Below are 15,433 nucleotides of genomic sequence, written 5' to 3'. Positions count from 1 at the left end.
ACGTCATTCGACCGTCTCGGAGCCCCTGGGCCGCACCTGTCGGGCTCGTAAAGAAAAAGGACGGAACATTGCGGTTCTGCGTTGATTACCGACGACTGAATAACATCACTAAAAAGGACGTTTACCGTTTGCCCAGAATCGACGACGCTTTGGATCGTTTATGCAACGCCAAGTATTTCTCCTCCATGGATTTGAAGTCTGGGTACTGGCAAATAGAGGTAGAGGAGAGGGACCGCGAGCAGACGGCATTCATCACTCCAGACGGGTTGTACGAGTTCCAGGTCATGCCATTTGGTCTTTGCTCCGCCCCAGCGACCTTTCAGAGGCTTATGGACACAGTACTCGTGGACCTGAAATGGCACACTTGCCTCGTATACCTGGACGATGTGATCGTATTCGCCCCAACTTTTGACGAGCACCTTCGTCGCCTCGAGGCGGTGCTGCCGGCCATAAAATCCTCTGGACTCACTCTAAAAGCCGAGAAGTGTCACTTCGGTTACGAGGAGTTGAAGTTTTTAGGTCACCTAGTGAACCAAGAAGGGGTCCTTCCGGACCCTGAAAAAACCGTCGCCATCGCGAACTTCCCGCCGCCACGCGATGGGAAAGAAGTTCGGCGTTTCCTTGGACTATGTGCGTATTATCGCCGCTTTGTGAAAAACTTCTCTAAAATCGCTGCGCCTCTTACTTACCTGACCAAGGCCGATGTCCAGTTCCAGTGGGAAGCGCCGCAACAACAGGCGTTCCTAGAGCTTCAACGCCGCTTACAGTCACCACCCATTCTGGCGTACTTTGATGAACATGCTGACACTGAGGTACACACCGACGCCAGCAATGTTGGTTTGGGTGCAGTCCTAGTTCAGGTCCAGAAAAATCAACATCGTGTAATTGCCTACGCAAGTCGTGCACTGTCTAAGGCCGAGGCAAACTACTCTGCTACCGAAAAAGAATGCCTCGCCATCGTGTGGGCAATTTCCAAGTTTCGACCATACCTTTACGGTCGACCTTTCAAAGTAGTGACCGACCATCACGCCCTTTGTTGGCTGGCCAACATAAAGGATCCTTCAGGGCGCCTTGCACGATGGAGTCTCCGACTGCAGGAATACGACATTTCTGTAACCTACAAATCCGGCCACAAACACTTGGACGCCGACTGCCTTTCCCGTGCCCCTGCACAACCAGCTCCTGACGACGCTGCGGACGACGACGCCTTTGTGACCGCCCTAAACTCTACCGACTTTGCTGACCAACAACGCGCCGACCCGGATCTTCGAGACGTCATTGATTATCGTGAAGGTGCCAGTGGCAGAGTACCTGCCGCCTTCCGGCGAGCTTTGTCTTCGCTCTGCCTGCGTGACGGCGTACTCTACAAAAAGAAATTTTCTTCTAACAGTCGCGAGTACTTGCTCGTCGTGCCCGAGAACCTACGCGTCGAAATTTTGAATGCCTGCCACGACGAACCTGCTTCCGGCCACCTTGGCGTCACTTGAACGCAAGCCAAGATTCGCGAAAAATACTACTGGCCTCGCCTTGGACATGACGTTACGCATTACGTTCGCTCTTGCCGTGACTGTCAGCGCCGCAAGGTTCCTCCTGCCAAGCCCGCCGGCTTCCTAAAGCCCATTGACCCGCCGTCCCGACCATTCCAACCAATCGGGATGGACTTGCTCGGCCCGTTCTCCATATCAAACTACGGAAAGCGGTGGATAATAGTCGCCACAGACTATCTCACGCGTTACGCGGAGACAGCCTCTCTTTCGAGTGCAACCGCTATCGATGTGGCCAAATTTTTTGTGCTTCAGATCGTCCTGCGCCACGGCGCACCCCGGGTTCTCATTACTGACCGAGGAGCTGCCTTTACTGCTTAGCTCATGCAGCATATCCTTGCTTTCAGCCACACGAGCCACCGCAAGTCGACCTCATACCACCCCCAGACGAACGACCTGACCGAACGTCTGAACAAAACTCTCGCGGATATGCTTTCGATGTACGTGGACGTGGAGCACAAAACGTGGGACGAAGTCCTGCCTTATGTCACGTTTGCCTATAATACCGCCGTCCAGGAAACAACCAACATGGCACCGTTCAGTCTCGTCTATGGACGACAGGTGACCACAACACTCGACGCTATGCTTCCCCACGTCGACGACCACCCAAATGCCGACGTTGCCCACTTTTTACAGCGCGCCGAGGATGCTCGTCATCTAGCCCGGGTGCGAATTCACGCTCAGCAGGACCAAGATGCCCGACGGTACAACCTGCGGAGACGGGCGGTCGAATATTTCCCAGGCGACCTTGTCTGGGTTTGGTCCCCAATCCGACGTCGCGGACTCAGCGACAAGCTCTTACGTCGTTACTTCGGCCCCTACAAAGTCCTGCGGCGCATCGGCGATCTCAACTATGAAGTCATTCCTGATCAAACACCACGCTCACGTCGCGACGCGCGCCCCGAGGTGGTCCACGTCGTTCGCATGAAACCGTATCACGCAAGGACACCGTGACACCCCCTCTGACGCTGGTTTCCTTTTAGCATCGGGACGATGCTTTTCGAACGGGGGGGCTAATGACGCCAGCGCTACTGAAGACGACGACGTGAGGACATTAAGCGAAGAGGACGAAGTTCGCCACCGTCGGACTTGGCACCGGACGTTCTTGGGAGCCTTCCAAACCGCCTTGAGCGTTAGCGCGTCTTACACCGACGTGACAATATTACCTTTTTATGAGCGTTGTAAGTACCTACTATGCGTTTTTGTGTTTGCTAGATATGCGCATATATTCGACTGAATATATTGGATTTACTTACGCATTGTCTTTCAGGGCGTCTCATATTTATCATTTCTAATTTTAGTACGAGTCAAAAAGCATATACACGTTCTTGTTGCAGCCATATTTGACGAGTACACGTAACTGCTTTCTATATTACGTTTTGTGTATTCCTATGTTGATGTTTTGAATAACTTTCTGGCCTGCCTTGTAACGTATTCGGTCTTAGGTCTAGTAAAACTGACAACAGCTTCTTTTGTCCCATGTGACCCATGATATTATACCTCGAATTATATAAATTCTACTGAATCCAATTGAGAAAGAGAACACGCAAGCAGCTTTATTGTGATTGTTAGACGGTACGTTATCAGAACTAGTGGCATTTTCTACTTGGCACTAATATTCAAGCCGATGTGTATCCGAATACTTGGCGGTAGAATCCCATGTATCGCGAGAAATATTGAACTGTTGAGGACATGCGATCACTGAACAGTGTAGGTAAATTTTATTTCGGGCAATGACCTTGTCGGCTGGTTTAATGTGATACCTAACACCATCGTCTGTGCATGGCAAAAAAGTGAAGCACTGAAGAATGGCAATGCAACGGTCCTGCATCACATTTGGTCGCGACTCAGGTATGAGGGATGCCGACGTGAAAGACTCCGGAACTATCAACCACCTGGGGTTTAATTAACATTCACTAACATCGCACAGTACGTGGGCCTCCAGAATTTCGTCTCCATTGAAATTGCACCAGCGCGGCCGGGATTGAACCCGCGTCTTCCGGGTCAGCAGCCGAGCGCTGTAACCACTGATCCGCTTCGGCGGCCTTGTTCCATGACGTGTTCACATGGACAACAAATGTTTTACGAGCATCACAAAGCATGTGAATAAATGAAAATGTGACTAAATTATTTTTATTTGAAGAGAGGCTGACGAGCAAATATGAGCGCAATCAAACAGAAGCCGCAGGAACTCGTCCCGTACGCACATGGGAGAACACTGCTTCTCTCTAGGAGACGACGTGAGGGGCGATATTTTGCTCGCCACAATGTGACAACGATGCTCGGCATTGCGTTTCGTGTTATGCGACAAAGCTGATTATCGGGGGTTGCTCCACTTTAATCCTAAGAACTTTTCATATATTGCCGCCAGGTGTCCCCGTGCGGCGCCTAAAGGACGAAGAAGTGAGTAACTCGCGTGCTCTCGGAGCTGAGACTGTTTCTCTGTTTGCGGCCTGTGCCTAGCCTGTGTGATTAAGGACCCATCTGTGACATTTGTGGTGGAGTGCGCTGGGTACATCGCCCTGGAATATGTCGCACACCCCTCCTAACACCGAGGACCACCCCAGACCTCTCCCTATCGACACGCCAGTGCATCGGGTCAGTCGCGGCAATCTAGGACTGCCGCGTGAGCAGGGGCTGTTCGAGACTACCTCGACACCTGGCCGGCTGCCTCCTGAGCTCAGGCCATTTGACACTACCTCGGCGCCTGCCCCTCAACCAGTTATGCAAGGCGCCGCGTACTACACCCTCCACAACCCACGGCTACCAAAATCCTTTCACGGGACTCAGCTGGAGGACGTGGAAGATTGGCTCCTCCAGTTTGAACGTGTCGCCACATTTAACCAGTGGGATGACGCCGCCAAACTGAGGAACGTTTTCTTCAGCTTGGAGGACGGTGCTCGGACGTGGTACGAAAACCGTGAGGACGCTCTTTTGTCATGGCATGAGTTCCGACGTCAACTGCTCGCCGCGTATGTCAGCGCTGATCGTCGGGAGCGAGCTGAACGCGCCCTGCAGTCCCGCATGCAGATGCCCAATGAAACGGTTACCATGTACGTCGAAGACATGACGCGTCTCTTCCGACGGGCTGACCCAGCCATGTCGGAAGCCAAAAAGCTGCGCCACCTAATGCGTGGTGTGAAAGAACAGCTTTTCGCCGGCCTCGTGCGCAGCCCCCCAAGCACTGTTGCCGAGTTTCTAGCAGAGGCTATCACGATGGAGCAGGTTCTCCGGCAGCGTTCCACCGCGTACGACCGGCCCGTCCTTTCTGCTTCTGTTACGGAGCCTCTCCCGGCGTTCAACACCAATACCGACTTCCTCCGTGACATGATCCGCACTGTCGTCCGCGAGGAGCTGCAGAAGATCTGTGGTACGTCGCAGACCACGGCCAGCTCATTTATGGGCGTTATCCGCGACGAGGTGCAGCAGGCTATCAGGCCACAGTTGCTACGCGGCGAACCACAGCCAGTACAGCCAGATTACTACCGCCCGACGTACGCTGAAGCTCTGCGACGCCCTGCACCGAATCCAGCGGCATTTACACAGCCTATCGAGACGGACTACTGCCGCCCGACGTATGCTGACGCTTTACGACGCCCTGCCCCAAATGCAACGGCGTTTGTTCAAGCCAATCACGACGTCCCGCTACCCTCGGTGCAGCCAGTGCAGCACATCCCGAGTGACCGACGATCCCTGCGCAGAGCGGACGTCTGGCGTGGCCCAGACCGACGACGTTTGTGTTTCCATTGTGGGGAGCCCGGTCACCTGTTCCGGCGGTGCCCATATCGTGAACTTGGCCTGCAGGGTTTTTCCCCCGATGCGCCAAGACCCCGATTTGGTCAACGGCCCCCTGCGATTGAAGCGTACGTGACGCAGCAACCTATGTGGTCCATGGCGCGCCGTCAGTCCCGATCACCGTCCCCTCGCCGGTCATCATTTTCGCCGAATCCGCAGAACTTTTCCCGAGCGACAGCGGACCGCTCGCCCAGTCCTCGTCGGGAAAACTGAAGACAGCGACCTCCGGGGGCGTGGTCGCTGGATATCGATGCTGCAAGGACCCCCCGACGACGCCGACATCCGATGATAGAGCTTTGTCGACGTCGACGACAGCAGGTGATCTAAAGGAGCGATTCTCACTCGACATACCCGTGCTTCTCGACGGTCACAGCATTAGCGCGTTGGTGGACACAGGAGCAGAGTTTTCAATTATTAGTGGCAAATTGGCAGCGCTTCTCAAGAAAGTCACGACTCCCTGCTCTGGTCTGCAGATCCGGACGGCGGGGGGCCATATCATTACTCCGCTTGGACAGTGCACGGCTAGGGTCCAGATCATCGATTCGACGTTCGTAGTGAGCTGCCTGGTGCTCCGCGACTGTTCTCGGGACCTGATTTTGGGCGTAGATTTTCTCCGTGAGAATGGGGCCGTTATCGACCTGCGGAACAGAACCGTTACGTTTTCTACACCGAAAGCCGACGACACCTCCGATGTTCGTCAACGCAGGTCCGCCCTTCGTATTTCCACTGAGAGTGTTTTAATCCCGCCGCGCGCCAGTGTTTTTGCAAGAGTTGAATGCGATGATAGGCTACGTGATGGACCTGCAGTCGCCGAGGGTAACCTTTCCTTGCTACTGACACACGGCATTTGCTCGGCCCGAAGCCTTGTCCACCTCCATAACGGTCGGTCGGAGCTCCTGATTACTAATTTTACCAACGAACCTCGTCGCCTTTTCCGAGCTACTGCCATCGCGTGGGCCGACCAATTGGCAGATGTTATTGAGTGTTTTGCGTCCGAGGACATGGTACAACCGGACACGTCCCTGGATCGCATCGATATTAGCTCCGGGCTATCAGCGACTCAACAGCGCGACCTACGCACTCTACTGCTTCAATACCAAACCTGCTTCGCATCCTCCTCGAAAGTGCGGCAAACGGCGGTCACAAAGCATCGAATCATCACTTCCGATGATGCTCGCCCCATACGACAGCAGCCATACCGCATTTCTCCGAAGGAACGCGACGCCATCCAAACGCAGGTGAAGGAGATGCTTACAGACGGCATAATTCAGCCTTCTAAGAGCCCATGGTCGTCGCCTGTTGTTCTGGTAAAGAAGAAGGATGGGACTTTGCGCTTTTGCGTTGATTACCGTAAGCTGAACGCCATAACGAAAAAGGACGTCTACCCGCTGCCTCGCATCGACGACTCACTCGACAGACTTCGCCGCGCCAAGTATTTTTCATCGATCGATCTCAAGAGCGGATATTGGCAGATTGAGGTCGATGAACGTGACCGCGAAAAAACTGCCTTCATCACACCCGACGGCCTATATGAATTTAAGGTGTTGCCCTTCGGCCTTTGTTCAGCGCCTGCGACGTTTCAGCGCATGATGGACACTGTCCTGGCTGGCCTCAAATGGCAAACCTGTTTGGTTTATCTAGATGACGTGGTGGTGTTCTCAGAAACCTTCGACCAACACCTTGAACGCCTGCGAACCGTGCTGGATGCCCTGCGATTGGCCGACTTAACACTTAAACCCGAGAAGTGCCACTTTGGCTACAAAGAGCTCAGGTTTCTTGGCCATGTTGTGAGCGCCGACGGTGTAAAACCCGACCCCGAGAAAACAGCCGCCGTAGCCGAGTTTCCCCGTCCTACTACAAAGAAAGCGCTCAAGCGCTTCTTGGGTTTGTGCGCCTACTACCGCCGTTTTATCGCAGACTTCTCCAGCATCGCTGAACCCTTGAACCGCTTAACGCGTGAAGATACACCGTTCGTCTGGACTGCCGCGCAAGAGGCTGCTTTCACAGAGCTGCGCCGACGGCTGCACACTACCCCTGTGCTTGCTCACTTTGATGAGGAGGCTGCTACCGAGATACACACCGACGCTAGCAATATTGGGCTTGGTGCCGTCCTCGTTCAGCATCAAGAAGGCGTGGAACGTGTGATCGCGTATGCGAGTCGCGCACTCTCGCGCACCGAAATCAACTATTCCACCTCAGAAAAGGAGTGCCTCGCCGTCATCTGGGCCACGATGAAATTTCGGCCTTATATCTACGGTCGCCCTTTCAAAGTCGTCACAGACCACCATTCCTTGTGCTGGCTGACCAATCTCCGGGACCCATCAGGCCGCCTGGCACGCTGGAGCCTTCGCCTTCAGGAATTTGATTATACAATTGTCTATAAGTCCGGACGTAAACACGAAGATGCCGACACGCTCTCGCGCGCACCCGTCGAGCAAGCTGATGACAGCACAGAGGACGACCATCGTTTCCTAGGTGTGGTCAGCAGTTCGGACTTGGTGGCAAGGCAGCGTGCTGACGCTGACCTGCGGTCTGTCATGGATCACCTAGAGGGCCATGCTTCCAACGTACCTCGACCCTTTTCCCGCCACCTGTCCTCTTTTTGTATTCGCAATGGCGTACTCTACAAGAAAAACTCACGTAACGGTGACCGGACCTACCTCCTAGTTGTGCCATCAGACCTCCGCGACGACATCCTTTCAGCGTGTCATGATGAGCCCACATCTGGCCACTTGGGATTTGCACGCACGCTCGCTCGAGTGCGTCAGGCCTATTATTGGCCTAAACTTGCAGCGACCATCCATCGCTACGTCAGAGGTTGCCGTGAGTGCCAGCGTCGTAAGTCGCCACCGCTAAAGCCTGCAGGTTTGCTCCATCCAATTGAACCACCCCGCACACCTTTTGACCAAGTCGGCATTGATCTTCTGGGCCCATTTCCTGTATCAGCATCTGGCAATAAGTGGATTATAGTTGCGACTGATTATTTGACGCGCTATGCGGAAACCAAGGCGGTGCCGCGCAGTACATCCTCGGAAATCGCGCATTTCTTCATACACCACATTGTTTTACGACACGGCGCCCCGTCTTCCGTAATCACCGACAGAGGCACTGCGTTTACTGCACAGCTCATGCACGAGGTGTTCCAGCTGAGTCACACGACCCACCGCAAGACTACTGCATACCACCCGCAGTCAAACGGGCTCACGGAGCGCCTCAACAAAACCTTAGCGGACATGCTCGCCATGTACGTCGATGTACAGCACAAGACCTGGGACGAGATCCTCCCATACGTGACGTTTGCCTATAACACGGCGCTTCAGGAAACGACTCGCTTTACGCCGTTTCGCCTCGTCTACGGGCGTGAGGTACAGACAATGCTCGACGCCATGCTTCCGTGCGCCCCTGACGACCAGGAGCTCACGTCGGACGCCGAGGAGTTTACCCGGCACGCAGAGGAAGCCCGGCAACTGGCCCGTATGCACATCCGACGGCAGCAGGCCACGGATGCACAACGCTACAACCAACGACATCGACACGTAGAGTACCACCCCGACGACAAAGTGTGGGTATGGACCCCAGTACGTCGCCCAGGACTGTCGGAGAAGCTCCTGAGCCGCTACTTTGGACCGTACACAGTGTTGCGCCGTATCACGGATGTGACGTATGAAGTCCTCCCCGATGGCACTCTACCGAGTTCGCGCCGTCGACCTCAGCCTGAGGTCGTGCACGTACTGCGCATGAAGCCTTACTGTACACAGTAAGGAACGTAGCCTCTTCCGTGCGTTCTTTTTATTTGTACCTGCAGCCGTTGAGCGGCATGTGACCGTTTGTTCACTTGCTTACTTCCTCCCGTTCACTCAATGTGCGCCCACGTTTTTGCTTTCTTTTTTTGGGGGAGGGGGAATAATGCCGCCAGGTGTCCCCGTGCTCTCACCTGCTCTCACCTGTCGGTGCAAAAATTTATGAGCAGTAATTTGAGACGTTCTCCACAATTTCTGCAACGACAGGACGGAAGAGTAACCAGTTATTCTTCTTGGGGTTAATGATAATTCTGATAAAAATGTTTTGAATCCTCCTAAATGTATGTCGATACACTGACCCTGCTCATTCGGCGCTCACGAGAGGATCGTGTAGGCCTGTAGCCAGACCTAGAGGTTTCAGTTAGTGGAAAGTATTTAGGGATTAACACATGAAAGTGTGTAGCACTGCTTGCCTGCCACGGTGCGCCGACCTCAGACTGCCTTGCGCTCTCGAAATGAAATCTCCACATTTGGTTGTCGTGGTGGAGCTTTTCTAACCGGCAAACCATCGCCAGAGTACAAAGATAAATTTCCGAGATGTTGATAGTTTTTGTCTGGCGAGCCCTATGAATGGTTCAAGAAAACACACATGCCATAGATGCAGGAAGTGAAGAATTATGTCCCAATTTGCGGAACTTAGAAAAAAACGTAGGCCAATTTTCGAAAAGCTGCCGTTGCAACCATTCGTGAACATTTACTGTGATGCAGAGCGAAACATTTTGGAAAACGGAAGCTACCCGCAAGATTGTTAGCACGGGGAAACGAAAGCTGACATGCTGTAATGCTGAATTCAGAGAATGCACACCATCGAATGTGACTGCATCCTTATGATAAAATAGCAAAAACTTTTAAAAACTCTAACTTCTTTCGTTAAATATGCCGCTAAAGTGCATCAGACCTATGCAAAGGTCTCTATAATAGCATGTAGTTGATGGTTAGCCGTTTGTAGCTGACAGAAATGTGTGCACCATGCTACCAAGCTTCCACATATTCGATCAAACAACGAGCACCGGTGATTACATGAAGATGCTAAAATTCTAGTCATGTTTCACATGTTATTGTGACTGATTCGACCTAACATGCAAGTATGGGCAGAAGGCCGTTTTCATTAGCACTGCGCATTTTATTTATTTCATTCATAAAATCTTTATGGTATAAAAAGAAGGGCTAAAGTTTTGTACACATACACGATGTTACGCAAAATCGTCACAACTTCATCTGCTTTTGGAGATCCGACTCGGCCTCCATGGGCTACTCTGTTCCCGGAGGGCTGCGGCTTAAGCTGCTTATTATATTTCATGTGAATTTGGCGGGAGACAAGCAAAGTACCGTCATGAAATTTATGAGCGTGAACACGGCAGCGCGTGGCAAATAGCCTCCAGCCCTACTTGTGGCGATACGCGGCGGCTGCTTTGGACAGACCTCCCTTTCCACTTTGTTTACAAAAGCGGCCGCTGCGTATCGCCACGAGTTGGGCTCGAGGCTATCTGCCATGCGCTGCCGTGTTCACGCTCATAAATGTCATGGCTGTACATCGCATGGGTCACTGCTGGAAATGGGCTCTAGTGGCTGGACTGCATTACTGAGCAACACTCGCAGTGCCAGGAGCAACCGCTGCTTTAACCAATGGCGTCTTCTTTCAAGACTTTCTATGAAGAGTATTGGTAATGTGAAACGAATATGATTTTACGTGGTTTCATTTTCGCCCAGGTCAGCAATGTTTGTTGATTGTGCAGCCGGTGGATTGATGAAACACAAGAAGATAAATATTTCCACGCCCACTTCTCCCTTCGGCCTCCGACAGAAACTACAACATTCTTGAACAGAAACCTTTTCCTTTAAAAAAAAAAAGAAGTTGGCAGTTCTTGTTAAATGATCTCCTCTTGTACTTTCGTGGAAACAAATATTTATAGTTAAATATTAGTGGGGTCAAGCACCTATAGTTCAGATTGAGTGTCAGTTACATGAGGTTCCTACTGCCAGACGACATATTTACCTCTCCTGAGCCGTCCCGTTGGGAACTGCATGATAATAGAGTACTCGGCAAAATTGTCAAAAGGAACAGAGGGCGAGATGTGTCGGAATGGTGGTAAACATTGAAATTAGTTGCACGACAGACCCTACCATGCTCGTAATTTTTTCTGGAGTCGTAAGACTCCAACATGAGTCTTACGACTCTTGTTGTAACTTGACAGGGTACTCGTTCGCCTGTAAACGCAAAGCCAATTGGAGCATGTAAAATTTCCACCGTGATACACTCACTAGGTACTTTGTGCACCCAGCTAGTTCTTGGGCAACAACGAAAATAGGTTGACATAAACGAAATTTTAGCTAGTTTGTTGGTCAACTGGTTACTACATGGACAGCTAAAAGATATTTACGGAAATATAAGGCACCCTTTAGAGCATTGCATACAGTTCAGATATTTCACTACTAATTTAGATTTTTTATGTAGCATCTACAAGCTTGTATTCAGGTGAGCATAGCAGTGGAATCCGAAGTGCCCACAAAAAGTGGTATAGAAAGTTTTTAATGCCTTACTTAATTAAAATTGCAATTGTGTCCATTCTGAATGGTCATTAAATCAACTCATGAACTTGTAATTCATCCCCAGGCGAGTACCATATGGGATGCATGGTTGAGATCACTGTTTACTTTCTGGGATAAATGACTCTTTTCGGCGAAATTTTTTTCAGGTCAGCAATGCTGGAGTGGCACCAATTGGACCTCTTGGAAACATTCCCCTGGAAGAATTTGATGATGCTGTCAATACCAACTTGCGGTCCGCATTCAACATCACGCAGGAGGTCCTACCATACCTGAAGAAAACGAAGGGTCCGTACCGGAATTATTCTATCCATAAAGTTTACTTTCCGCTCCTGAGAGTAAGCAAAAACTAGTGTCCGGGACATCCAACTGAGTCCTGATGAAAATGTTTAATACATAGAGCGGCACACTTTTGGTAAAGGCACTGCAAAACGAGTATAAAGCGCGCTTCAAAGGCAAGCAGCCTTACTTACCATTCTATTGTTCAGTTGCGCAGACGTCGCAAGGTTACCTGAGACTTCTACTTTATAGTAGTCAGTACAGTTTCAGCAGCTTTTGTAAGGTGAACGGAAATAAATGGAGCAACATTTAACTGAGAATAATCGTGTGACCGCTTAAGGTAGAAATAACGGGTCAGGTGCATTCATATCGCAGAATAAGCGAAAAAATATGGCAGAAGCCTCTATCCAGCAAAGGGTGGAGCTAGGCTTATGATAATATCGATGATGAATATTTGCGAAAAGAGCTGGGCGACGCCTACAACACGGAAAAAAGAGAGGGAATGCCCCGATACATTGACGCCGTGAGTTTTGAATACTAAGTCTGGCGCTGTAGACAGAGTGCCAGGTTTAGGGCATTTGTAGGGTGAGAAAATGTGCTAGGACAGGCTGAAGCCGGCTGGCACAAAAAAATACGCAATTAGAGATCGCGGCAAAAACCGTTTTTTCTGGAATAAATAAGACCTTCAGCGGATTTCAATGCACCGTGCCTAAAGCTCTCTTCTAAGACTGGCGATTTCTTGTGCACCCCTATAAAAGGGGAATATTTTCAAAACAACCAGATACAAGTGGCTAGAGTACTGAGCGATTTTAGGTGGATTCTCAGAACCCGAGACACTCGTAAAATCCGCTACACTACATTCTGCTTGTTAGTACTACACGCGCGTGCGCCGTTCGGTGAAGCCTTCGTGGGATGACGACAACAAAGACTCAGTCCCTCGTCGCACGAGTGCTACGTGTGCTGCTTGGAGGTATCGCAGAAATTTAGTCATATTTGGTGCGCATAGTCATTATTCCTCGACATTTGTTCGATGAAACGTATGGGAAAATCGCGATAATGTCTTCCCACATTACCCAAAACACGGCATTGAATCTTACTGCCGTGGTGATATTCCACTGCATAATAGTGCTCACAAAGCAGGGAACACCGCCTCTGTCAGTGTAGTGCCAAAGGCGCCGCTTTTCTTTTAGTTTCTAGGCCGTTTAACAGCGTGCTGCTTTGCCTTTACATGTGGGACATCTAGAATTTTTCACTTATCGATTATTTTATGTAGTGTGCTTCTCACCACATCGGGGCCCGAGCTAACTCAGCTCAGTAAGCATGCGAGGGCAGAAATATCTCTGTCTGTTGTGAAAATTTCGGCGATCACAGTAAAAAGACGTCGTAATTTGATATATTCACCTAGCGATGCATGCCCAATGGCTTTTCGGTCAAATTAACGCTATCGATACTTAGATCTCGCTTAGGGCTTTATATATTGTCGCAAAATTTAGTATATTTTTTCTACTCCACTGGTACTTTTTACTATGCGATTACGTCCCGATACCTATAAACGCCTCATTTGATTCAATAATTTTTTATAGAAAATAATTGTAGAACATCGACAACAACGACAGTGCCCAGTGCACTATTTTCTAAAAAATATTTTCTCGCATACAATTTCGCCTAATAAGACAATCCGTGCCTCAAACGCATACGGGGAAAACCTGGTACAGCGAAGTATACTCTCCGGGTCTTGTAGTTGTTTGTACACCTGTAGGAAGCGACGCTATGTGGTGCAAAATAATTAAATGAGCTCTGTGCGCTCACCTTACTTTAAACCTGTCTCGCCAAGCCTACCTTATCTTCCTGTCACCGTTCAATCTAAATATCTTAATTTTCGTTGTCATTACCACGCAGGAAGCATCGTCTACGTCTCAAGTATATCGACCATGAGACCGGTAAGTAACGGATTCGATTATTCAGATTTAGAAGTTTGTCTGCACACTGCCATAAAAAGAAGCAGCGGTTGCACATCTCTTCCTGGCGACGTGAGGAGAACGCTTACAAAATTTATGGCCTTACGCTCACTTACAGCTTGATGGTGTTGTTGTTTCAGATTATTCGTTGGAGGTATTGCTTTAAAAACCGCATGCTCTTGCAGTCAGTGCATGGAGAATGTACGGCATGGACACCATTATTTATGCAATAGAGGGCGTTCGAAACTAAAGCAGGTTATGTGCTGAAACACCTAATTTTATTTTTATTTTTGGCATTATAACGCCAGAATATAGGAGGGCAATTAAAAAATTATAAACATTTCTGTCCCACAATCAACGTTTGCATAATTTTTCTGCACAGTCTCCCCTGTTTTCAATGCACTTGGGATTTCGTGCCGGAAGCTTATCTAATCCTTCGTTGAAGACAATTTTCAGTTTATTATGTCTCCACTTTTGCACCGCCTCGTGCACTATTAGGATTGCGGAAAGTCGGTGACCTCGCAAAGCGCCCTTGAGTGGCGCAAGCAGACGGAAGTCGGAGGCAGCGAAAACTGTACTGTAGGCAAAATTTTTAAATACCTTTTAAAGTCTGCGATGACTAAAGCCTTATTCACAACATCCGACCAAAGAAGTAGGATCTCTGCTCCTTGTTTGCCCTTGCTGTAAGCTCCTAGCGGAATGGATATGTTTACGCGGCAATAGCATGAAGCCTACCTGCTCAAATATTGAGCCGCATCTAGCGGTGTGCAGAGACGAGCGGAAGGTTGTGGAGTTAGACGCTCTATAAAATATCCCTGAATACTATGATTATGGCTTCGTCTGCAAATTCAGCTACGGTTACACAACGGCACTTCAACTAAGCTTCTGCAGGACATCCCTGGTGACGTCTATATCTATTTTGGTAAAGCCATCACTGGATACCTGACTACTAAATAGATCATTTGCAGCCTATGAAACTGATACTGCTTGAGCGTACAGCTTAGCTTGTGGGAAAAGGTGCCTAATTCGACGCGCTTCAAACAGAGATTAGAAATGATTCGTCACAACCAGGCCGTCGCGTGGACACATCCATACTTGGCAAGAATAAAAGCGCAACAAGACGACACAATGAAGGAGAAAAAACGACAGGACAGGCGCTAACACTTTACTGTCTTCTTACACCGCCGCCTATATATAAAACACAAGGGGGGGGTAAAGATAGATAGGGGAGAACACAGTTGAAAGCACGTGCGTAGAAACTCGAATGTGGCAAAACAAGAACAGGTGATTCCGCAGATACTATGCCATATCTAAAAACTGACATTCTTTTTTATATATCAGGATCGAAGGGGCGCTAACACATGCACTCCCACTTTTACATATTCGGTGCGCTTCTATCAATTCGCGTGCGATCCTGTCTTTACTTTTGCAGATTACACTTGTTTCCAGAAGTTTTGCTCCACATGCCTTCTTTTTTCCTTCTTCTTTCCAGCAATCGAACATGTTCTAA

At 49.8% G+C, this 15,433-nt stretch overlaps 1 protein-coding gene across 1 annotated transcript in view; it reads left to right on the top strand.

Moving 5' to 3' along the window:
• LOC149361745 (uncharacterized) overlaps window positions 1–15,433 on the top strand; it is a 65,023-nt gene that overhangs the window by 25,139 nt on the left and 24,451 nt on the right. Inside the window, exons 4-5 of the mRNA XM_089569579.1 lie at window positions 11,836–11,974; window positions 13,865–13,905. Coding sequence (XP_089425705.1) covers window positions 11,836–11,974; window positions 13,865–13,905 — 180 coding nt within the window. The remainder of the gene's footprint in view (window positions 1–11,835; window positions 11,975–13,864; window positions 13,906–15,433) is intronic.

The sequence above is a fragment of the Amblyomma mixtum genome, chromosome 2 (assembly GCF_055824585.1).
Source record: "Amblyomma mixtum isolate Tamu chromosome 2, ASM5582458v1, whole genome shotgun sequence".
Classification (NCBI taxonomy): domain Eukaryota; kingdom Metazoa; phylum Arthropoda; class Arachnida; order Ixodida; family Ixodidae; genus Amblyomma; species Amblyomma mixtum.
Note: the sequence above shows the minus strand (reverse complement) of the source record. Positions and strands in the feature narration are given on the sequence as shown.